This window comes from Equus quagga, chromosome 7, assembly GCF_021613505.1.
Source record: "Equus quagga isolate Etosha38 chromosome 7, UCLA_HA_Equagga_1.0, whole genome shotgun sequence".
In the NCBI taxonomy this organism is placed as follows: domain Eukaryota; kingdom Metazoa; phylum Chordata; class Mammalia; order Perissodactyla; family Equidae; genus Equus; species Equus quagga.
The window spans coordinates 104,663,687-104,690,509 of NC_060273.1; the positions used below are offsets into that span (position 1 = coordinate 104,663,687).

Sequence of the window (26,823 nt, forward strand, 5' to 3'; positions counted from 1 at the left end):
GACTTTGAGTGGAGAAGTGGCACCTTATATTATGTTTAACAAATATGAAAATATTAGTAAATATTTAAAGTAATACATTTAACAGATGTGAATCATTTGAAGATAATCTTCAAAGAACCATTCCACGTACTTAAATATAAGAATTACCATTATAGGAAACTTGCTGAGGCACAGAAATGAAGATTAAAAAAAACAACAATAACACCTTTTTTCCTAGAAGGAAATGTTCTTTCTGTGATTCATATGACCTGTCTTTAAAGGAAAACTTTAGACATGGGCTGGGAAAGCTTTGCATTTCTACATTAGCTTCAACAGCTGCTTTGATCATACAGTAACAATTTTAAATGTTTGTCTAAGAATGTTTTATTGATATGGTGATCTGCTTGTACTTGCTGAGCTGATTTATGATTATAGTTCTTTGGAATCTCTTAGATCATTGATATAGAATCAAAGTAAATCCTTTAGAAGATCCAAAGACTCTACTTTGGGGCCTCAGTTCATCTTTACATTAGCTTATGCCTTCTCTAAGGCTGCAGGTGTAGTGGATTCTTCTGGATGGTGGTCCAGATTTGCTATGCATAGTGAGAATTTGAGAATTTTCCAATTAGAGCGTAAAGAACAGTAGCAGTACCTGTTTACCAGCTTTGTGGATGAAATAGTGTTTACCTCCCTGCTGTCAGGGAAATTTGATATCTATAAAGCTCTCCTGGGCCCTCGAGTTATTTATGTGACTTTTTCCCCTCATATCAAAGCAAGACATATCTGATAAGTGTTTCATGTATCTCTCTATATGTAGTAGAGTATACTTAAGTAGTAGTAAATTCTCAGGCATGTGTGCATTGCCAACTTTCAGTTAATAGCTGACTGCTGGAATCTGGAATCCATACCAAATATGCTTTTACCTTGTTTTAGTCATTTCTTTGGTCCAGAAATTTTAGAAGCAGTTTGAAAATGATGTTCTTTCAGAGTTCTGGTTTGTCAGAATTTGTTATCAATGTGGTATCCTGTCTTAACAAAAAGCTTGCTGATTTGATTTTGCACTTAGGATGCTTTTTAACCCTGTTAAGCACGTTCTTCAATCATGTGTTAGTATGTTTCCCGTTGCTGCTTAATTGCTCTGAATACTCAACACCTGAGCTAGTTTTACATCTAACAAAAAATCTCAGTTATAAAATTATAAGAGTGAGAAGAAATTTAGGAATAAAATAGTTTAGTCACAGATTAAGAAGCTTTTCAAGATATGGCCAAGTTGCTCTCCAAAGTGCTTATGCCAGTGTATGCTCTCATCAATAATGGAAGAGAGTTCTCTTTTCTTTGTATCCTCCCCAACACTTGTGCAAGATAATGTTGAATGAAAAGATAAAAGGAAATTGTAGATGTATACAATATACCATGTATATAAAGAATAAAACCTGTAAAACACTACTTATATAGAATTGGTGGAATATTGTGTAGCTTCGCAAAGGGTTTATATAATATAATGTGGAGAAATAAACGTGTTATTTATAACAGAGTAGAAAATTGTTTATGATTATAGCTATGGGGAAAAGACCACATAACGTGTTTACTCTTGTGTGTCCTGTTTGTAACCTGCTTGTCCTATAGTTTCAGCAGCTTCTTTTGATTCAGTCTCAAGGAATCTTGTGAATTTTGCAAACCAGATATTGGACTGTATCAAAATAATAAAGTCTGGCTGTAGGAACATTTCTGTTAACTGTTATTTGATTCTTCTGATAAGGGATCAGACATTTATTTAAGCTGTTAGGTATCAAACCCTAAACTAAAGGGATCAGACTTGATTTTCCTGTTCTAACTAAAAAAGAAAATAATAATAACTGAAAACAACCATCTTGGAATAAACATAGGAGATTTACAACCTTATTAATAATGAAAAAACTCCAAGTGAGAGCAACGTTGAGATCTTTTTTACCCGCAAGTTGGCGAAAATAAGAAGTGTGATAATTCCTGGTGGTGGCAAGGTTGTGGAGAAAGGGACATTCTCTTCAATGGCTTGTATCAATCAGTATAGTCTTTCTGGAAGACAGCATAGCAAGATCTCTCAAAATTAAAAATTAAATATTGACCCAAGAGTCACACTGCAAGGAATTATTGCAAATAACTTGCACATGTTTTCCAAAACATACGTACAAGGATATTCATTGAAGTATTGTTTGCAATTACAAAACAAATAAACGATAAAACAGGAGATAACTTAGATATGATCAATATGGGATTGGTTAAATAAATTTGTATTTTCACATAGAATACTGTGCAGCTATTAGTTAAGTGAGATAGACCTATGCATGTTGATCTGGAAGGGTCTCTATCACTTTCACGTAAGTGAAAAAAGAAAGCTGCAGAACCAAGTATCAAGTATATGCATTGTATATATAAATATAAAATTAAAAGGAAAAATAAGTACATATACTATACACAAGCATAGGCATTAAACAATGTTTTTGTAAGTAATTATAAGAAATTTAAAGAGTGATTGAAATGAAAGTGGAGAGAAGATGGCTTTTACTTTTCATTTTGTACCTTTCAGTACCCTTTATCTTTTCTAAACTAGTACATGTTAAACTAGTTTTTTAAATTAATGTCAATAGTGTTTATCTCAGATTTTCTGTCTCCTCACTCTCAATCCTTATTCCTACTTTCATATCATCAGCTACAACAAAGAAACAAGTCAGCACATCACTGAGAGATTATATAAAACACAAAAACAATTATGTTTTCAGCGAACATAGATGGTTACTGAAAAACACCCTTCAAAATAGGTCATTATTAATATTTATTGTCTTGTTAGTTTAAAACATGATGTAAAGGTCAGGACAGTAATGGCTAAAGCCAATTGGTCATTAACTGTGGTAATCATTGACCTAAAAAAGGAGAATTGGTCTTCTAAATGATTTTCTGAAGTTGTTAATAACTGTATTTGAAGATTAGTAGTTATATTGTGATGATGACAAGCGTGCCAAAAGACATTGGCCCCATTCATATGAAAAATTATGTTTTTAGTGTATAATTTGCAATGGCATTCATTAAAATTATTCATTCTTTCTCAAAGGGAAAAATTGATTGGTAGCAGTCACAGTGCCAAGGTTAGCATTAATGGTGCTGAAACATCAAGATTTCCTGGCTTTTAAACCTTTTAAAAACCTTTGAAGAGATTTATATGGCTCCTTGGATATGGCACAGTTCTTAAAAAATAATGTCACTTTTTTTGCATGCAAAAAATCTGTTTCCTAGGTGTAGAAGAGAGTTGTCAGCTTTTCCTAACTATTTTTATAATCTCTTCATTCATTGGAATTTACTTTTGAGTAAAGGAAAGAGGAGTTAGTTTCCCTGCCCTAATGTGGTAGCCTGTGGTAGGACTTTCCCTGCATTCATATTTTGTTGGTATAGGAATGTGTCTTTTTGTTGGCAAGTGAACTCTAATAGCATTTCAAAAAATGTGGGTCACATGTTTTGGTTCTCAGGTCTGCACTGCTCCTCAGGTCATATTGCTTGGGGTAGTGGATTATGAACTCAGGCCAGAGTAGATAACATTTCTGAATGCAGGGGTGCAGTGCTCTCTTTTCTTGCTGTTTCTGTGTAAGTTGCTGTCTTATGGAAGTTCATGTCCTTAGAAAGGTAGCAGACCAGCCAGCTTCACTATTTGAATAAATTAAATGCACAGTTTTCCTTATTTGTAATAAAATATTCATGATGCTGTTTGTTATACTGATTAAATATGTTTCAGTAAACGAACATTTTGGTACGAACTAAAGTGGTATAATTAGTAGGGTTTGGTCAGATCATAAGTAAGGAGCCAGCCTTCACTTTTAATCTTTTGTTCCTGCCGTGGTTAAAAGTCATGTTCAGAGGTCTTCTGTCAGTCAGATGCACTCCTGGCTTGTCTCATACCATCCCAAGCAGGGTAAGAGACTGAAATCCTCCTTTCTTAAAGCAGTAACAGGGGTAAAGCATGTCTAGGCATTGTATTGCAGAGTTAAGAAAGAGTTATACGTGTCTCTGGGCCAGGGGATCAAGATCAGTGTGTCCATTTGCTGTTTGAGAAAGAGAAAGGAATGGGAAGGGGCGAATTATGGTGGACTAAACCTGGCTTTGAATTTTTCTCAGGCTGTCCCTGCTTGAATGTTTCAATGTCAAATATAATTTAGAAAACTCAGTGGGACAAGGAAAGTCATTGTAGTAATTCATGTTTTTGCTTTTTTTCTTCTTCCTCCTTATTTACCAGTGTTCCAAGATATCTTCTTTTATCATTTCCTTTGCACTTCAGAACTACTTCTTGTTCTTGTTTTAGGGTGGATCTACTGGCAATAAATTTTATAAATTTTTCTTCACCTTGAATGTCTTGGTTTCCTATTCATTCCTGAAGGATATTTTTACTGGATATAGAATTCTAGCTTGACAGTTCTTTTCTTTCAGCACTTGAAAAATACTATCCCATTTCCATCTGGCATACATGGTTTCTGATGAGAAATCTCCTGAAATGTTGAATTATTTTTGAAATTCTAACTGTAGAGAGAATTTGCTGCTTTCAAGATTTTTTGTCTTTAGTTTTTAAGAGTTTAATTATGATACATCTTAGCATGTATTTATTTGAGTTTATCCTGTTTGGGGTTCACTCGTCTTCTTGAATTTGTAGTTTTTCTTCAACCAAATTTGGGAAAATTTCTGCCATTAATTTTTTGAGTACTGTTTTAGTTCCACTTTTTTTTTTTTTTGGTGGGGAAGGTTGGCCCTGAAGTAACATCCATTGCTGATCTTCCTCATTTTGCTGAGGAAGATTAGCCCTGAGCTAACATTGGTGCCCGTCTTCCTCTATTTTATATGTAGGATACCGCCACAGCATGGCTTGATGAGCAGTGTGTAGGTCCATGCCTGGGATCTGAACCCACAAACCCTGGGCCGCCAAAGCAGGTCGGCCCCTGGTTCTGCATTCTTTCTCATCTTTTTCTGGAATACTGATGACGTGAATGCTAAATCTTTTAATTTAGTCACACAAGTGTCTAAGACTCTTGTAATTTTTTTCAGTGTATTTTCTATGTATTTTTCATATTGGGTACTTTCTATTGTCCCATCTTTGATTTCACTGATTCTTTCCTTTCTTGTCTTCATTCTGCTGTTGAGACCATCCAGTGACTTTTCCTTTTGGTTATTTTACTTTTTAGTTCTAAAACTTCCATTTGGTTCTTCTTTATATCTTCTGTTTCTTTACTGAGAGTTTCTATTTTTTTATTTGCTTCAAAAATGTCTGTAACTGTTCTTGAAGCATTTTTATGATGGCTGATTTAACGTTTTTGTCAGATAATTCCAACATCTGTGTCATCTTGGTGTTGGTGTCTCTTGATTGTCTTTTCCTGGGAACATGAGGACAACACAGTGGTGAATTCCCTGGGTTATCTTTTTGCCTCATATGTCCCCGACTGGGTGATAGAGAAGCCAGCAACCTGGAAACATCAATGAGCACAGACAAAAAAAAAAAAAAAAGCCTCAGGAAAACTCTAATCTGAAAGGATCAGAGTCTTCATGTGTTTGCTTTATATATGATGCCCAGGAAGTTTTGCTGTACTTAGTTAAAAGAGTAGAATACCCCATCCTATGCTGAATCAGAAGCGCTGGCTTGACTGTTAATCCCTGACATGTGGTGAATATGAATCATGTCACTTCGTAGCTTCATATAGATGGATGATACAAACCCCCAAGGAGGCAGTAAAAGTTAAATGCCCTGAGTAAAAATTATAACATGCTCAAAACTTTTTAAAACTTAGAATCAACTTTGAATATCAAAATTTTAGTATATTAATTTTTAAGGCATATTATGTTAAAAATTTCAAGCCTGAGGTTATAGGGAATCTGATATTATAGTAAAACAAAGCTAACTATAATATCTTACATTTTTATGAGAATGACCTTATTTATGAGAAAGGCTTAAACTGATAGTCTTATCTCCATTTTAGAGAACATAAAAATGAGATACAGAAGATGAAATAATGTATCTAAGGTGGCCACAGTACTACCTAGGGCACAGCCAGGATTTGATACCTGAAATTTTTCATTCTTACCATTTATTTTGTACATCCTCATCCTGGGCCCTAGTGCCTCTTGATCTGCAGTGATCCCACCTCACCTTCTTGCCTGTAATGATCTTTTAAAGGTCTCTTTGTTGTAACTTTGAAGGTACGATTTTTGTCCCCCCAACAAATACATAGAACTAATTGCTTTCTCTTCTGTGATCCCAAAGCAATTTTTGCGTAACGATTTTAGCGTTTATCACATTATTATGGGTATCTGTGTACATTAACCCTCTGCCACCACTGCACATACATACATGTTAGACAGGGCCTTTACATAGTTGATGATAAACATTTGTAAACTGAATTAAAATTAAAATCTGACTCCCAGTTAGGTATTTGTTTTATCATGTTTTGTTGCCTCTTCTGAATATAATGATCTCTACAATGTTATGTAAGTACAAACTGCCCAAGATTTCAAGAGACTGAGCCTCCTCAACTAACTAAACCAAAAACCTCATTGAATAAAGATTTCTTTTGATCCTTTAGTGTGTATTTTGTTTATGAAATTATGAGCACTTAGATTTTATCCCACATTAACATATAATCTTTTCTATCTTTTGCCAAATTAACTAATTTATTTGAAAGTAGTTGTATTGAGCTTGTATTATACAGATTCTTTACTTGCATTATCTCCTTTAATCCTCACAACAACTCAATGGAGTTAGGTAACATAATAACTGTTGAAGATGAGAATATTGCAGTTTTCAGAGGTTAACTACGTAGCTGGTGTGTGGTGAAATGAGTGATTCAAATCCAGTCCTTGTGACTTCAGATCCAAGTCTTAACCATCTGAAGTTGTAGAGGTGTCTGTCCACTCAGTTCTTTTTATATACATGCTTATACGCATAGCGTTTGCCAGTTTCTGATGTGTGTATTTTGAATACATGAAGAAGAGGGAGAGATTTGTGGTAGGGGGAGTAAGAAAAGACACAAGTTGTATGGCATGTTTCCTCACTCAATCCTTGTACTTGGTTTTAATTCCTATGGTTAGAAGGAGAAAGCCAGAAACTGCGTATGTGAGAGACAGGCAGACATTGTGAGATGGACACCACTGGAAAGGCTTTGGGGGTGCAGGTGAAAGAGAGGAGCCCATTGATTCCACTTCTGCGGTGCTCTGGCGTTCCCAGGACTGGAAGCTGTGGGAGCTGTAGGAGTTCATGCCGTGACCCAGGAGCAGTCATGAGAGGCAAGAAAAGTCTTCAGTTCCATTGAGGGGCTCTGCTGCCACAGACATGGAAACAACAGGAGCCAGAGCAGGAAGGACAGAACAAGTCAGCACCTTGCGGGGACAGCAGTTAACAGACGGGGGTCTGGGCAGGAGTGAAGCACTACTTTGGGCATCTCAGAAATAACTATGGAGAAAATTTAGAGATGCTGCTTCCATCAGTCTGCTAGTGGGGGACTTCCAGCTCTCTAATTAGATCATTAAAAGCAAATGTGGGGGCTTGCCTGGTGGTGTAATGGTTAAGTTCGTGCACTCTGCTTTGGTGGTTTCGCCAGTTTGGATCCCAGGTGCAGACTTACATACCACTCATCAGGCCATGCTGTGGCGGCGTTGCACGTACAAAAATAGAGGAAAATTAGCACAAATGTTAACTCAGCAACAATCTTCCTCAAGCAAAAAGAGGAAGATTGGCAATAGGTGTTAGCAGAGGGCCAATCTTCTTCACCAAAAAAAGAAAAGAAGAAGAAAAGGAAAAAAGTGACCTTGTTTTATAATCCTATGCAAGTGAAATCTGGGATATATTTAATTTATATTGTGTTCAGACAAAATACAGGTGAGAAGCTGTGTAATACAAGCACATTATCATCATGTTGTTGAAGCAAGTGGCTTTGTGAATTCCTGGAATGCATCCCTGCACTCAACATCTCATATTCATGTACAGTTAAAGTACCTTTTAATACCAAGTTCTAATCATATGTCTTGTTTTGTAATCCAGCTATGTTTGAATAGTGGTTTGATTTTTTTATTTATGGCTTGTACTTTGGTCCTAAACTAGTAAATTGACTATAGTATTCTTTCTGTTTCATAATTTCTTTTAATTTTACATTTTTTCAATATATAGGAAGAAAATGTAAGCAGATTTTTAAAAACTGCTGTTTCTTGGCCTACCCAAGCAAAATGTACTTAGATGTATTGTATATTATTTTATAGCATATTTTCTTCTTATTGCATGGCTCATAGAACTTATTTTGGGAGAATAAAGGCCAGGTAGATAGATATATGGTACTACTTTATATTTAATATTTTCCATGTTAAAATGATCTATATTCTGTTTTTCCCAATTTATAAGAAAATTTACATTTCTTAAATTTTTCTAAATTTGTATGAAAATTATTTACGTTAAAATAAGAGAACAAAGTTTAAAGTACCTCCTCCCATGTTTTTTCCTTTTTTAGCATTTGTTTTCTGTGACTATAAGAATGTAAAATATATTGATGTTGAACTTTGGGAAATAAGAAAAGCGTAATTAAATTAAAATTAAAATTTTTAAAAATTTAATTAAAAAATTAAAATCACACTTATATAAACCCACTACCAAGAGGTAGTTAACATTTTATCTCCTTGGTTTTTTTCTCTCTGCATATATACTTAATAGAATCATGTTTATACTCCTAATAATTGTATATCCTGCTTTTTTGATTACATAGTATTTTCCTACTTCATTAAATGCTTAAGAAAATATGATCTTTCATGGTCACATAGCACTCTATCAAAAATATACACCATCATTTAATCATTATCCTATTTTAATACATTTGGTTGGTTTCAGCGTTTTCATTACTATAAATAGAGCTGCAGTGTGCATCCTGTTCCACAGATCTGTCTGCTTCTCTGCTTAGCCTGTTGCTTAGAAGTCCCCAGAAGTACTCTTCCTGGTTAGAATGTGTAAACATCTTTGAGACTTTTACATCATAGTTTAAATAAATATAAAAAAAAATCATGTAGCACAGTGCCTGGTGAATAGGCACTCAAATAATGACTTTTTCTTAACAATAGAAATTCTGCATTGTATTTGTCATTTCGTCTCAGTGATATGGTTTTTGCAGTACCTACCTTTCCTGGATTTTACTCATTCCTTCATGTATTCAGTAAATGTTTATTGAGCACCTACTATTTGTCAGACCCTATGCTACTGGTATATGTTAACTTGGACTTGGGGAAGGTGTTAAGAAAATACTTAAAAACCTCCTTTGATCCCTATACCTGGAGAGATGAATCTGTGTCTTGACACTGTGCAACATGAGCTCTGCTCTTTCTGAGCTTCTAATTTAAGGAAGGAGATGAAACAGGTTTATATAATACCCTTTTATTTTCTCAGCCAAAATTGACAAAGAAAATGCTTTCTTTACATTTGTGTTACTTAGCACGGCTTCCTTTGTGAAGGTTAAGTGTGCGTACCAAGTGGACTAGGTCAGGGTGGATGACAGACTTGCCATCTTATTTTCAGTTATTGTGGGAACCTTATTAAAGGAGGTGGGATTTTATAAGCTGTTTGAAATGTAAGAAAGAACATTTAGTGAGCTGTGAATGTATTTGTCTGACATGATGAAAAATGTATAACCTAATTTTAGGTTTTGTTTTTTGATGATAGGTTCTCTTGTTTAAAGAATGTTAGACATGAATATGTAAGAAATGTTCTATATTCATACATTAGGGTGTTTGTACTCTTTTTAAACAAGTGATTATTGTCTTTCATTTATGATTAAAACACAGATTGTTAGGGCTTTATACCTTGGTTAGATTTTATTCATCCTGGGAAGCGTTTTCTCCTGTTAAAATATTAAAGCCTAATCTAAAATATTTTCACAAACACAAGTGACTTTTTGAAGGTTGTGCTCTTTTTGCATATTATACATCAACCTCCCGGGGAGGGTGTGTTCTTTGTTGTTATAGAATATTATAGAATGTATTCATGAGCTACACACTTTGGTGGAAACCTTCCTTATAATCACAGAGAAGAAACTTTGTATGTTTAAGAGCACTACAAAGCCTAATTTTGGGTGCATATATTTGGTGTGCTTTCCAGAGGCTTTAACAACAGTAAGAATGTACTGTCATATCCAAGTGCTGTTAGAGTAAAATAATTCGTCGTTAGAACATCAAAAATAGAATCAGTATACCCTAACAAAATAAAGTTATTTGGATTACTTCCTTTTATTACCTATAATTTTAAATATATTGCAAAATACAGGTAACCCTGTTGTGTACAGTTAAACTTGTTACTGGTATTTTCCCAACTGAAAGTCTCACTTAACTTGCCTTTTCCTCCCATACATAGCTGCAGCCTGTTGAACAAATATAGAATAGAACAGTTTATATATTGTCATTTCTATTTCTAACAGCTTGGTGGGTAGGCAGGATATATCATAACAAAGATTTTCACTAAATGCTATTCGATTAAATGTATTAAATTCTATCAAGTATAATGACAGGAATAAAAGTTAACTTTGTGCAGTAATGTTCAGAATGCTAGTTCTAAGGAATTGGGGAAAGGAAGTGTATATATTGAGTAGTGGCTGACCTTTATTGAGCACTTTGTGTGATGTGTGCCCAGCACATGGATTTTCTTGGAATGCTCACAAGAACCCGATTAGATTCGTTTCTCATTTTCACACTTTTTGGATAATAAACAACTTCCTTAAGATCACATGGCTAGTAAGAGGTGGAGCTGAATTCCATCCCAGGCAGTCTGAGTCCAGTGATTTCATAGAGAGTCGTATAATCTGACATTTCTTTTTGAGATAAATAAAAAGTTTAATATCACTGATTTGAAATTAGTGCAATAATTATATTTAAAATGCTTTCATTCCATATTATGACCAACCAGTTAAGAAAGGGTGTGACAGTGGGCATAAAAGAGTTAGAAGAAACATGAGGAAAAGGAAAGGAAAGAACCGGAGATGGGGTAGAGTGACAGATGAACATGCAGGAAAGGGGAAAGGACAACATGGCATGGAGAGGAAGAGGTATTCAGGCAGAGATCGAGGAAGGGAGCAGAGAGTGTCCAGTGACATGAGTAAGGAAAGAATCATAGACAGTCTGGAAATCTAGGGAAATTACCTTTGTCCAGGCTGGCTTTTCCCTTGCTTCGTGAATTTTGGCATGCCTTTTGAAATACTAACTCGTTCTTCTGCTATTCAGAGCTCTTCCACTGTTCCTTGTGCGTTGTTAGCCTTCTGGGACTGGGACTAAGTTCATCTTATCCTTTAATGATGGAACTTCCGAGTTAGATGATTCAGAATTCAAGTTGTATATACTACTTCTGTTTTTTCCTATTTTCTTGCATAGCACAGGATACATCCACACAATCAAATTTTGGAAAGTAATCTGTCTGCTTGATTTAATTTAGCCTTCACTGATACTCTTGTGAATTTCTTTTTTATGCTTTTTGAAATGAATCCTGTTAATTTAAAGGTTTTATTTAGAAATGAAATAAAATTTGACAGAATGGAAGAGACTTTACTTTCAGAGAATTAAAACATTTTTCCTGTGACATGACCAAAAAATTAATTGTGTGTTTATGAAGCAACTACTTTATTGTCAATTATGTTTATTTCTTACTTAATTGATCTCAAATTTAGTGCTCAAATAGATTCTTTGGTTGTATTTTAAGTACATTATTGAGTATGTCGTCAAAAAAACAGTGAGCTCATATGTAACCTTGTGTACGTTACTTTAACTTCTCTGTTTCTTTATTTGCAAAACGGAAATTGCACCTTCCCATTTATCTCACTGGGTGAGTGTACCAGTGTAGTGTCTGTACTAGAAAATACTTTGTAAATATTATTGCTAAATACCCTTATGGTTATTACATTAGTAGATTACTTTTTAGATTACCCCTTTCATTAATTAAAGGATGAGCAGATGCAGAATAGACTATTTCTTCTGTTTCATTTAGATTATCCAAATATTGAATTTCAATAAACTAAAGCAGTATTAGTCAAAGAAACTTGGTCAGCAAATTGAAGGAGAGTGGTTAAGTCGTACCTAACCTATCATAGATCTTTTTAATAGGGACAAATATCTATGCCATTAGTTCTGAACCAATGTCTTTCCCTTTCACAATGCTTTAATGCATAACTTATAAATCTCTTTTTATCGGCCAATCTGACTTTTCCAAGCCCAGACTAACATTAAGCAAGATAGAATGAGCAAAAATCAGGGAAGGTCAAATAAGCAATCAAGTGATCTGATTCTCATTGGACACTAATGGAATTTTAGACTTTTAGAAAGTGATTAGTTATAAATTTCAGTGCCCTTGTTGACAAAAGGTCAGTTTTTATAAAATTGTGGTAAATTTTTAATGAGATTTTCAAATCACTATGTTGGATTATTATCTCCATAAAACCTATACATAGTTCACTTTTCATATTAAGTCTCACATGAACATTTTTGCTGAAATGATAATGGTATTATGGGTATGATTTTTAAAAGAGCCTTATCTTTTAGAGATATACTGAAATATTTACTGATAAATGTGATGTTTAGAAGTGGTTGGGGCTATTGAGGAAACAAGGTTGGCCATGAATTAGTAATTATTGAAGAATTATGATTGGTAAATGAAGGGTTATTTTAGTATTTTGTGTACTTTTGTATATTTGAAATTTTTTATAATGGAAAGCTAAAAAAATTAAATTTCACTGCTTTGTGCTTCTGATTCACTTAATGAAATAATTACATCATGCTAATTTAAAGTCACAATTGTATTAGTAGATATGAGTTCTCAAATAGTCCTTGTTTTTCTCAAGGTATATAAAAGCAATATTTGTTAAAGCTCTGTATTGAAATATCAGGCATGTAATTAAGACTTAGCTTAAAATGTTTAGGAAAAATTCTATTTGTAATAATTGAATGTAATTTTTACTTACATTTTTGGCTTCTTTCCATGTGAACTACATTATTATAGCATATATAGAAAGTAATAATTAATTTGCTGCTGCAAACGACCATATTAATACAGTCATGCACCACATAATGACATTTTGGTCACAATGGACTGCATATATGATGATGGTCCCATAAGATTAGTACCATATAGCCTGGATGTGTAATAGGCTATACCATCTAGGTTTGCGTTAGTACGCTCTATGATGTTTGCACAGCAATGAAATTGCCTAACAATGCATTTCTCAGAACTGTATCCCCATTGTTAAGCGACGCCTGACTATATAGTGATCACACGTGTAATAAATGTTTAGCATTTGCTCTTCTCACTAAACTGTAAGCTCCATGAGGGCAGTCTGTCTGTCTTAATCATTGTACGTAGCACAGTACTTGACACATAACGTATGCTTAGTAAATATTATGTGTGACCATGGTTTAGAAGAAAACTCTTTACTTTTACATAATCTGCTTTTAGATTTCTTTTTAAAATTTACTAAAGATAAGTTTTTATTACATGAAGAGCACAGTGACGCAAGTCTTACTGAAATGATTTATAAAGTGAATCCATACCAAGTGTTTTGTCTTCATATTTAGCTATTTCCATTTGTATGACAAGTGCCAATTTGTTTTGTGTTTTTGTAATACTATTTCAAAGGACAGAGCTTTCTAGCACATGAATTATAAAAGTTCTGTGTAAACACTACACAGATATTTAAATAGTTGAATGAACAAATGGAGAAATTTTATTGTGTTCCTGTAAGTATAATATGTGTTTACTGGGTATTTAAATAAAATTTCTTCTGCTTGGGAATTTTATCATCACAGTACTTCACCTACTCTTTGTCAGTTGATAGGTGTGGGTGCTTACTGACTTTGGCAGGTAGCTGGGCCCTAACCGAGGAACCCCTTGGTGTGGTGTACTACTGTCCTCTAGGGGACATGGGACCTGGCTGTGGCCATAGCCTCCTGGCCAGCCTCTCTGAAGCCAGAATATCCCTTCAGCTGATCCCGTGTGTACCTGCTGGACAATCAAGTACAACTTTCCCTTCATCACCCTTCCCTTGGAACCTTCAACGAGAAGCTCCATTAGTCATGGGCCTGCAGTATGTTGGAACTCAAGGGGACCTTATAGTCCTTTAAGCCCTACATTTCTCTATTACCAGTAAAATAGATTCTGGCAATATCAAGCCATACCCATTCTGCCTGGTTTTCAGCCCTCCATAATCTAGTTACCTCTTCAACCTTGGTTTCAGATCTAGTCAGAAGGCCTTGGGAAACTGAACTGAACTAAACTGGGATGCAATGTACAGACTAAAATATTCCCAGGGCTCTCGCTGGTAGTCGTGGGAGCTACACCTGTTCACATCCCAACTTGTAGCCTCTGCTCTTAGAGATGGGGGCTGTACCTTATCTTCATACTGCATTAGTACTTAACATAAGGAGTTGCGCATATAGTAGGTATTCAAATACTTGTTGAACTAAAGGGATTTAAGGGTCTGAGAAACCTTGAATGAAATAAGCTCTTCATTAGACACACTATAAATGTGCCTTTTTTATTTTTAAAGATGTTGCTTAGTCAGTGGACTAGGGTGGCTATTCACTACGGAGGTCACTTCTCCTCTGCTTTTCTAAACCAATAACCCGTTTAAATGGTTACCACCTCCTACGTGGCAGAGGGGACACTCAGACAACCAAACTCTCTTCCAACGTATTCCTTCTGAGAATCCATATGGCTCTTCTAGTCTGGTGAATCTCACTGGACCAGAACACATGGAAATGTTTTTGCCCTGCGGTTATAAAACTCAGTTAGAATCTAGCCTAAGCAGATTGCTTTATGCTGGCTTTGTTTTGCATTCAGAAGATGAGGGCACCCCATAGGTCCAGTGACCACTCTGGCTGCAAAAGATGAAAAAAGTAATCAAACCTTAGTATTCCTCCTGGAAAATTCCTTAGAAAGTAGACTCGCTGCCCTTCATCCTTGTTGTTCTTTTTCCTTGGACGTGGAAAGAAGACCTTGAATTGGTCCTGAGGTCCTGAGTGAAGTTAGGTAGTCATTCTGTTAATTTCCCTACATTAGTTTTCCAGTTCACTTCAGAATCAAAGCGCTACAAAGTGTTGCTTTCTTTGAAAATCCTGTCCTTAGCATCATGAAGCCATTTATTTCATTTTAAGCCACTGCTTCTTTGTGCCACTTGGAACAAATAAGATGAACAGCTCAAATTTTTTTTGGCATTACAAGGGATTTGTTTTTCAGTATTGAACAAATAAGCCATTAACATGCATCAAGACGGTACTTCATTTATTCCTTCATTTTTATTTTTTGAGCTCCTGTTGTATGCCAGGCTCTGTGCTAAGCACTGGGGATAGAGAAGTGAATGAGATAGATGGGGAGACCATCAAATAGTGAACAAGTAGAGGATGTGGTGGGATGAAAGGAGATGGAAGAGAAAGGGAGGAATCGGAACATGCAGGGCCTTATAGGTTATAGAAAGAGTTTGGATTTTATGCTTAGAGTCATTGGTACCATTGGAGGACTTTGAATAGCATACTGACATGATCTGATTTGCGCTTTTCGAAAGATCACTTGATGGGTGGAGAATAGATTTGTGGGGTCAAGAGTGGCAGAAAGAGGTCCAGTGTGCAGGCTATTGAAAATGTCCAGGAGAGGGATGATGTATCTTGGACTGTAGTGGTTTATAGTGGCAGTAGAAATGGCAAAGAGACAACCCCAATGTATACCCAAGGCCGTCTTCAGTACTAATATTTGTAGGGTCTAGTTAGCCATGGTTGTTAGATTTGGTCATGAGACTGTTTCTGGATTGATTCCATAGGAATCGTTAAGAGAAGTATGTATTTCTGGGTCCTGAATTAGTAGGTTTGGGATGAAATCTAGGAGAACTTTTTAAGTTTTTTGAGCAACATCAAGAGATACCTTTATATTATTTAGTACACTCATCTAGGATTACACAGAATAATACTGTAATGCCAGCAGTATAAAAATGTCCAAATATTGCTCTACCTTTGTAGAATTAATACAACAAATTCCTTTCCTCCCCAGATATGCTAGCAATCATTCTCAAAAGTTAATCTTTCAGCACAGATTACAAAACCCCTTTCGCTGAATCAGTCTTATTCTGATAAAGATAGATCTCACCTCCCATGTTCCAAGAAGCCTTTATCTTAAAATATGTTGCATCTCTTTATTTAGAATCTTGGAGTTTATATAAAAGCTTCTCTCATGCTTACTTTCTTGTTCTTGAATTTTAATCCTTTCTAGATAAAAGTGCTTTCTTGGGTTACCCAGTTTCTACTTACGTGGCTTTATAATTTACTGCTGTTAATCCACCATCTTCAACACCTCTGAATTAGATTACCCCAACCCTCTCCTGTGCTTCCCTCTTGTGGGAGGTTCTCAGGATGTACAAGACTTATATTGGCACCACATCCATTCTGTTCATAGGACAGGATAAAAGTAATCAAGGGTAGCACTTCTCTTAGAAAGTTCTTTAAAAAGTAGACCCATTGTGCCTTGATTCCTACCACTCTGCTTCTATGAGGCTGAAGGGAGGGCCTTGAATTTGCTCTTCCATTGGAGTGGGATTAGTACCCTGAAATGAATCACACCTAATTTGTTTAAGATAAAGAGCATGAGTTTCAAAACTTAAAAGACAAAAGTTTAAAGTGCCACTTTGCCTGTTAGTTGTTTGATTTTGAGGCAGTTGATCTCTAATAGGCTTATTTTAGTCGCCTGTTAAATGGGGATAATGATGCCTCTCAAGGCTGTTATGAGGATCCCAGGTGATGTATAGGGAGGACTTAGCTTGGCACACAGTAAGGCCTTAGTTGATATAGCCCTTTTTATTATCTAGCTGTTTTTATTATCTACTTCCTCCTCAACTCTTTGGCTACTAGTCCCTTAAACCTTGACAGAGTGTGAGCTGTGTCCAGAGAGTGAATCTCCACATTCAGCGATTCCAAAGTCACATTTATAAACAGGAACTCTCCAAGCAAAATGAGTGACCCTGTACTGCTCATCTTCTGCGCTCTTTCTTCTAGCCAAGAATATTTTAGTCATACATGGCCATTTCTGTCACAGTGGCTATTACATTTGCCCCTATTTTAGAATTTTCTAGGCCTATTATTTTTACCTCCTGGAGAGTTTTCTCTCTTGTCCCCATGTTTGATCTCACAAGAAACCATCCTCACAAGATTTCTGATTGATTGCAGCTCTCAAGAGCTTATGAGTTCCAACAATTTTTCTTTTTCCGCCTTGCCCCCTGCATGTCTGGTTTTCATTTGCTTCAGTTTTAGCAAATAGAGACGGCCCCCTTAAGATTCACAAACTGGACTTTACTAGAACCGTTGTGTGTGTTTATGTTATTCAGGCTTTTCATGGTTTTCTCGACCTTAAAGGCACAACAGACATTCCTTACCACCAATGCTTTTCCTCATTGTAACCCTAAATGCACCTGCATCCTTTCCATGAAGATATAAAAATGTTGCTTGGCTTTTAGATGGTCCTTCTTTACCTCTGCCGTGTGAAGAGAGAACATTATTGAATTTGACGTTCACTTCCTCTTCCTCTCCATCACAGCCTTGACTAAAAGATCAAAATCTGCTTTGCAAGCTGATCTCATTCTCCCCCGATTTTCTGATGCTTCTTTCCAAATCCTGAGCCACATTTCTGTTTGCATGCTAATTCTTGTTTACTGCCTGGTTTCCCACAGTTTGTGAGTTAGTATGATCCTTCAAGCCAAACCATTCTAGGTTGGAGCTTTAAAATTCCTCCATTGTGTGTAACCTTTTCAACAATGGTGCTGGGAAAATTGGATATTCATGTGCAAAAAAAATGAACCTTTCACCTTACTTCACACTATTCACAAAAAAATAACTCCAAGAACACCATAAACCTAAATTTTAGAGCTAAGACCATTGTTAAGAAAATGAAAGACAAGGCACAAAATGGAAGAAAATATTTGTGAAACATATCTGCTAAAGGACTTGTATCCAGAATATATAAAGAACTCTTACAACTTAATAAGACGACAAACAACCAAACTTAAAAAGTGTGTAAAAAATTAAACTTACACTTAATTTCTTGTTGTTCATGTTGTTGAGTCTATTCTGATTCCTAGCAACCCTGTGTTCTGCAGAGTTCCTGATACTTTACACCATCCTCTCACCTTCTGGTGCTATATCGCACGATGCTCTGCTGCTGTTCGTTGGATTTTCATGGCCAGTTTTTTCAAAAGTGGGGTGGCCAGGTCCCTCTTCCTAGTCTCTGTCAATCTGAAAGCTCCACTGAAACCTGTTGATGTAGCTGTCAGCATCACAGCAACATGCAGCTGGCACAGTATGACAGACAAGTAGTGTGGTTCCCTCACCGGGAAATGAGCCCGCAGTGGTGAGAGGGCCAAATCTTAACCAGTAGACCATCAGGGCTGGCTGTACACTTATCATGTGACTCAGCATTTCCACTCCTAGATATTTACCCAAGAGAAATGAAAATACATGTCATACAAAGACTTGTGTGTGAATGATCACAGAAGCATTATTTATCAAAGCCCCAAACTGGAAACAATTCAAATGTTTATTGACTGATGAATAGATAAAGAAAATGTAGTATAGCTACGCAATGGAATTCTATTCAGCAATAAATGAGCCAAGTACTGATACATGTAACAGCATGGATGAACCTCAAAAATATTATGCTGATGAAAGAAGCTAGACACAAACAACTACTTAAGATACAATGCTATTTATACAAAATTTGTTTAGGGGTAGGAGCTGTGATTGCATATGGACATAAAGGATAAAGGGAATTTGGGGGTGGTGTGATGGAAGTGTTCTAAAACTGGATTGTGGTGTCGGTTGCACAACTGTATAAGCTTACTAAAAACTCAATGAACTATACCCTTAAAATGGGTGAATTTCATGGTGTATAAATTATATCCCAATAATGCTGTTTAAAAAAATTCTCCATAGCACTTGGGTTTTGACATAGCTGTCAGTTTAAAACCTTAACAAAATGGTATTCTTTTTACCATAACGAGGAATAATAATAATAAAAATAAAAATAATAATAATAATGATAATAATAAACTTTCACTTATGTCTCCCTCACTCCCATCTCATGGTTTAGCCCATAACCTAGAGCCCCTAAATTATGGTCAGGACCTCTTGGAGTAACAGAAAGTAAACTTGCATGCTTTAGCTATACTGTGTTCGAATTGTTTTCTTACGCACATCAACCACTTAGTCCTGGCTGAGAATTAGAATACAGGAGAAAGGGGAATCTGGGATGATTATGATAATAATAGCTAAAATGTATTGGCAATCACAATGTACCATGCCGTGTTCACAACATTTTACATGCATTATTTACCCTCCTGTTTTACCCTGTGAGGTAGGCACTGTTATTTTCTCCATATTGTAGATGGAACAAAGTATAGAGATGAAATGACTCCCTAAAAATCACACAGCTAGTAAGTGGTCCACCTGGGATTTGAAATAAGACAGTCAGATTCCAGTGTCCCAGAGAAGCTGACATTCACCCTGTAGCTACCTCGCAATCTATGCTTGTTTCTGCCAGACCTTCGGCCCAAATTCCTAACTGATCTTTTGTCCTTGGGATTGGAGCCAAACCCCACCCAAATCTTGAAGACCCTTTCATTAGTCTCCTAAAACATGTCCAAGCCTACTAAGAGTATTTCTATACCCCTAGGGCTTGCTCTGGTCTTGCTTGGCTTATAGAACCCTGTTGGTGGAAGCTACTCTGAGTTCTCTTATCTGATTGCTTGAGCTGAAAGAGAACTGACCTACCAAGCAAATTTTTAATACCCTTTCCCTTCTCTCTGAAAATTTTAACCCCTTGGACCTGAGCTTTCTTGTGTCCTTAATCCTTATCTGAATTCCTTCTCTCTCCTTGAGGATGGATATAGGAAAGGCTTGATGTTAGAGTGAGATTGGGCACGGTGTTTAACTAACTGACCATATGTATTTAACCTCTGTTACCTCCTTTTTTAAAAATAGAGATTGGTTTTCATTGAAGCTTCAGGCAATTTTAGTGCCTTAAATATTCTTTGTTAACATAATGTTTTTAGAAAGCTGAGAGTTAGAAAGGCCCATTTTTAATTTATCAATGGCACCCTTAGTCTTAATATGCTGAAGCATACTTTACTTTTGAGGGCAGGATTAATCTTTTATCAGATGTACCATGGATGCTGTTGGTTTCATTATTTTAGGAAAATATTCTTGTGATTGTTTTAGAATTAATGCTACCCACATATCTTTATTTTCCAATATCTATTCAGAATAGATAAGGAAGATACAAAATAGGATTCACCCATATTAAAGCTAATGCAAAGGAGATGGAAGTTGCTGCTGTTTGAAAAACTAACAAAGGTATTCAGCTTGTTGATTTCATCTTGACTGTGAGGAAAGTGAATATGAAATTAAGCCTATGATAGAGAATATATGGACCTTCTCTTGTAAGCTACAACTTTATGGAACAGTGAAGAAAATTTTAGCACAATTACAAGAAGATAATTTTGTACGTGGAAATTTTTTGGAGGTGAGGGAGATGAAAAAGGAATTTCATTCTGCCCTTCATATATAGCAGGGCTGGGTAGAAATGCCAAAAGCATTGTAACTTCTTTGTAGCACTTGGGCCTCAAGCTTTCACGTGCCTACGAGCCACTTGTTAAAAATACAGATTCTTGGGCTGGCCCTGTGGCATAGTGGTTAAGTTCCCTGTGCTCTGCTTTGGTGGTCTGGGTTCATGCGTTGGATCTCAGGTGCGGACCTATACCACTTGTCACCCATGCTGTGGCAGCAACCCACATATAAAGTAGAGGAAGATTGGCATAGATGTTCGCTCAGGGCTAATCTTCCTCAGCAAAAACAAAAAAAAAAAATCAAAAAAGTGGATTCTTGGATCTTACTGCTTTTGGCTCTGGGTTTTTAATAAGTTCCTGAGGGGATTCTAACATGTATGGCATTAGTTAAGGTTCTCTAGAGAAACAGAATCAGTAGGAGATGTGCATGTGTGTGTGTGTATAAAGAGATTATTGTAAGGATTTGGCTCACAGGGTTATAGAGGCTGAGAAGTCCCAAAATCTGCAGTTGGCAATCTGGAGACATAGGAAATCTGATGGTATGGTTCTGGTCTGAGTCCAAAGGCCTAAGAACTAGGAGAGCTGATGGTATAAGTTCCAGTCTGAATTTGAGTCCAAAGGTAGGAAACTGATGGCTCTGCTTGAAGACAGTCAGGCAGAATGAGAGAAAGAGAGAGAATTCTCCCTTACTCAGCCTTTTTGTTCTATTCAGTCCTTCAACAGATTGGATGAGGCCCACTCACATTGGGGAGGGCAGTCTGCTTTACTCAGTATTCCATTTCCATTGTTAATCTCCTCCAGAAACACCCTCACTGACATACTCAGAATCATGTTTAACCAAATATCAGGGCCCCTTGTGGCGTAGTCAAGTTGATACATAAAATTAACTATTACACATATCAAAGTTAAAAGCCACTGGTGTAAAAATGTCCACGTCCACCCCACCTCTTTTTCTTTTCTGAGCAAGATTTGTCCTGAGCTAACATGTGCTGCCAATCTTCTTTTTGTGTATGAGTTGCCACCACAGCATGGCCACTGACAGAGGGGGGTTGTAGATCTGCACCCAGGAACTGAATGGGCCACCAAAGAGGAGTGCACCAAACTTAACCACTAGGAAACAGGGGCTTGCTTGCCCTCTTCCCCCTTTTTTAAAGACTTAATAACATGTACTAACTATAACAGGAAAAATAAAGCCACTGGTATAATGTCATTTAAAAAAATCAATATATTAAAAATGCAAATATACCCTTGGTCTAAAAATAAATAAAAGGAAATAAAAACATGATGGAATAGGGGGATAGAGAAAGAAGAAACATTCATTCATTTGTTTAAATATCGAATTCTTCCTGCTAAGTGTCAGAGACTGTTCACAGTGCTGATGCTGTGGAAGTGGGGCTGGGCGGGTGATCAACCTGGTTAGAATAATCAACTGTTCTAGTTGGCTTAGGGTTTGAGGGGTTTTCCCAGCTGTGGGACTTTTGGTGCTATGATTGACACTGTCCAAGGCAAACCAGAATGGTCGGTTATCTTGGTAGAGGGGGAAAAGGTGAGTTCTTGCCTTCTTGGAGTTTATATTCTGCTGGGGGAAGACAGACAACAAACTAATAAGTGAATAAGTATGTAATGTAATCAGGTAGTGATAAATGTTATGAAGAAAATCGAAGTAGGATGAGACAGAGAGTGCAGAGAGTGACTGGGGGAGTTATTTGGTGTTTTTTAGCTGGTGTGGTCTGTGAGAGTCTTGAGAGGTGGCATTGAAACAGAGACAAGAATGAAGTGGAGGAGTGAGCTGTGAACATCTAGAGGGGATACATTTGGGCAGAGGGAAGAGTAAATACAAAGACAGAGACAGACTTAGCATGCTTAAGGAAGACTTTGAAACCATTTTGGCTCGAATAAGTGAGAGGGGTGGAGGTATGGGAGCAGTGAAAGAAGTTGAAGTCTGATTGGGGTCAAATTATCCAGGTATATGTAATCCTAATTATACCTTTATGGGTCCTGGTAAGGAGTTTTGGTTCTAAGTGTGATGAGAAACCCTTGGAGAGTTTGGAATAAGAGACTGACATTAATTAGGTCTTGTGGATGCTATGCGAAGAATAAACAATAGGGGGACAAGAGTGGAAGCAGGGGCAGCAGTTAGAGGGCTATTTCCATAGTTCAGGTGGTAGTGGTGGTAGAGGTGAGAAGTAGCTAGCTTTAGGATATGTTTGGAAGAACTGGCAATATTTCATAGTGGACTGGATGGTATTTTGAGTGAACAGTTTTTGGTTTGGACACCTGGGTGAATAGTGATGCCATTTATTGAAATGGGGAACCCTGGGGAAGAGCAGACTTGTGTTGGAATATAGCGATTTCTCATTTTTGTGTGTTAAATTTGAGATGCCTATAGAAATCCAAGGTGAATGTGTAGGCAGTTGGGTATAGATGTTTGTAGTAGAATGCAGAGGTCTGGGCTGGAGATATGAACCTGAGAACTGTTAATATACAGTTAGTATCTAAAGTCATGAGATGAGATTAGATCACCTATGGAATGCAGTTAGACAGAAAAGAGAAATGGGCTGAGAACTGAGATGAGATAGACTCAGCAAAGTGACTAAGAGCCATCAGTAAGGAGGGAGAAAATCCGGGAGAGTATGGTGCAAGTGAGTGAACTGTTTCAAGAAGGATAACCAAGTATATCAGACGCTACTGTGAGGCTGGGATGAGAATCTATTTGGTGATTTACTTTGATAACAAGGTGACTGTTGAATGGTGGGAACAAAGCCTGATTAGAGTGAGATCAAGAGAGGCTGCCATAACCAAATACCTCAAACTGAGTGGCTTAAACAACAGAAATTTGTCTCACAGTTCTGGAGGCTAGAAGCCTGAGATCAAGATGCCAGCAGGTCCATGTTCCCCCTGAAGGTGAAGGATCTGTTCCGGGCCTTTTTCCTAGCTTCTGCAATTTTGCTGGCAACTTTTGGCATGCCTTGGCTTGTGGCACCATGACACTAATCTTCACATGCTGTTCTCCCTGTGTATGCATCTGTGTTCCAATTCTTCCTTTTTATAAGGATGCCAGTCCTATTGGATTAGGGGCCCAGTTTACTCGAGTACAACTTCATCCCAACTTAACTATTTACGTCTGCAATGGGCCTATTTCCAAATAACTTCATATTCTGAGTTACTAGGGGTTAGGACTTCAAAACATGACTTTTGAGAGAACACAGTTGAACCTATAACAATGTGGTGTATCCATACAACGGAGTATTATTTGGCAATAAAAAGGAATGAAGTAGTGATGCATGCTACCACAGATGAACCCTGAAAACATTATGCTAAATGAAAGAAGCTAGTCATAAAAGACCACAAATTGTATAATTTAAATTATAAAAAATGTCGAGAGTGGTTAAATCCATAGAGACAGAAAGTTGTCAGTTGTTGGGGGCAGGGGGTGTAATAGGGGAGTGACTGCTGATAGGCATGGGGTTTCTTTTTAGGGTGACAAACATATTCTGAAATTAGATATTGGTGATGGTTGCAGAAACTTGTGAATATACTGAAACCCACTGAACTGTACCCTTTGAGAGGGTGAACTTTGTAGTATGTGAATTATATGTCAATAAAAAATATATAGAGAGAGAAAGATGTGAAGAAGTGGAGGCAGATAGTGTCAACATATTTGAGATGTTTCTGTGAAGAAGTAAAAAAACTTGGGGTGGCAGAAGGGAATGTGGGGTCAAGGGAGGATTTTGTTTTTCAAGCTACAGGAGATAATGCAGCCTATTTGTATAGTAATTCAGATGATCCAATGGAAAGGGAAATAATAATGATGCGAGGTAGGGCAGAGGGAATTTGGAGGAGCCAAATCCTTGAATTCACTGGAATGCCACCTTGAATACCTTTATTCACATCTCTTCCTTCCCTAGGTGACAGATCAGTCGGTGAAAGCGTTTGCTGAGCACTGTCCTGAACTTCAGTATGTTGGCTTCATGGGTTGTTCGGTTACTTCTAAAGGAGTCATTCACCTAACCAAGGTAGGTACCGTGGCTACATCTCATTAGTGTTTCCGAGTATCATTCATATCAATGCGGCAACATTGTTAAATGTACTTGGATGAGGACTAGGGCAGACTATTGTAGTAGTGTACTAGTGTTTGATAAAGTTAACAGTCATTTTAACACAATACCAAACCTATCCTTTCTGAAATGGGACACTCAGTTAAACTTACTGAGTTAAGTAAGTTAAGCTTACTTTTTTGCTTTTTCATTGCTAATGACTATGAAATATATGCATTAGAGAAACTCATATATATGACAAGAATTATTTAAATGTTAATAATGTCTTGCAGTTAGAAGATTTTTTTATTACTGTTTTCACTGCTCACATATCATTAGGTCCTCTGAGCATTTGGCTTTTAAGAAGTGAATATGGTCAGTGCATATGGTTAAGCCGAATATGTAAGGTGAAAAGAGAGGTGTATGTATGTCAGAAATTAACCTTATATCTCAGAGAGTTCACTTATATACCAAATATATGAAATCTCATATTTTAGCAACACAGAAAATCCTTTCTAAGCGCCCACTCAAGTGTCATCTCTACTGCTTTCAAGAGTTCTAAAATAAAGAGCTAATTCTTACACACATGTAGTGGAAAACTGGCTACTATAAAATTTACCTGTGTATTATCTGAAATTTGTGACTGCATAGATTTTAACTCTATTATCTAGTACTTAGGAGCATGGATGTGAGTCTTGCCTTTTCCACTTAATAGCTGCGTAACCGTTTCATTCCACCTTCCTTCATTTCACTACTATTAGAAAAGTGCACATTGGCAGCACAATGCTAAAATAAAACAGGTAAGATCTCAGGTCTCTTTGGGCCTGGTCTCTTCAGGTCTCTTTAAGTTTACAGTTTAGTGGGAAATAATATTTTTCTTTCCTCCTTAGGAAAAGAGCAAATGTTGACAAGTCACGTAGGACTAAGGCAATAAGGCACAGTGGGTAGGACCCTGGGCTCTGTTGTCAGCTTGGGTTTGGATCTTGGCTCTGCTACTTATTAGCTAAGTGGGCAAGTTATTTTACAAGTTGTATTATTGAAGTAATATATGCAAGGTGCTTGCCTTAGTATCGAGATCACAGCAAGTGCTAAGTAAATGTTACCTACTTATATTAAAATAGATGCTATGATATCTAAATTGCTGGAAAATCAGAGCAAACTTTGGGAAAAAATATCAAATCTCTGTTCTAGTCTAGTGTATCTAAAACAGAGCTTGTGATTGTCCTGTGTCTTCAATGACTGATCAGCTTTAATTGTATTTTGAGGATCAGAGCCTAAAGCTAATGGAGAGGATAGGCATGTTATTCTCAATTATTGCTCTATTAAAACCTCTTAGTGTAACCAAGACCACATGTAACCGTAATTTTTTATTCATTTCCTATAACCTTGGCCTGAACATCTTGGTAGATGAATGTTTTTGTAGTCACATCTAAAAGCTGTTTATAGTGTAGAGTAGAAATGCCTTTGGATGAACAGATTGTGCACAACAAGTGTTATAATGACCGTATGTGGGATTTTTACGATCACTCGAAATTGTACTCATTAAAGACAAAACAAGACTTATTAGATCAGTAAGTGCTTCCCTGAGCATTTTGAGATGGCCAAAAATTATGGTACACTGGTACTTGAAAGATCAGAATTATTCTCTGTGACAAAAAAGCAGCTACAGCATATGTCTGCGATAGAAGGCTCAATTTGCTGAGAAGGTGCTTCTGAAGATTCTAGGCCAAGATTGGTGGTTTGGCCTGTCAACAACATAATCTACTGGATTCTTATCAAAGCTGATCCACAAAGTTTTGAGCATCATCTTTGTTGTTCAACCAAGTATTTGCTTTGATGAGAAGACTAGTTTGTGGTATAATATTGATTAGTTTCCTGGATTCAAGTAAAGTCAAGATAGCATTTTAAACACACATAGTGGGGCCTGCCCCGTGGCTGAGTGGTTAAGTTCACGCGCTCTGCTTCCGATGTCCAGGGTTTCGCTGGTTCGAATCCTGGGCACAGACATGGCACTGCTTGCAGGCCATGCTGAGGTAGCATCCCACATGCCACAACTAGAAGAACTCACAACTAGAAATGTACAACTATGTGCCAGGGGACTTTGGGGAGAAAAAGGAAAAATAAAATATTAAAAAAAAAATCCAAACAAACAAAATGCATAGCTTTTGTAAAGCTATTTTAATTGTTTTATCTCTTGA

General features: G+C 36.8%; 1 protein-coding gene across 1 annotated transcript in view; it reads left to right on the forward strand.

Moving 5' to 3' along the window:
• The window catches only part of FBXL17 (F-box and leucine rich repeat protein 17), a 464,449-nt gene that overhangs the window by 114,337 nt on the left and 323,289 nt on the right, over positions 1–26,823 (forward strand). Inside the window, exon 5 of the mRNA XM_046666715.1 lies at positions 24,497–24,604. Coding sequence (XP_046522671.1) covers positions 24,497–24,604 — 108 coding nt within the window. The remainder of the gene's footprint in view (positions 1–24,496; positions 24,605–26,823) is intronic.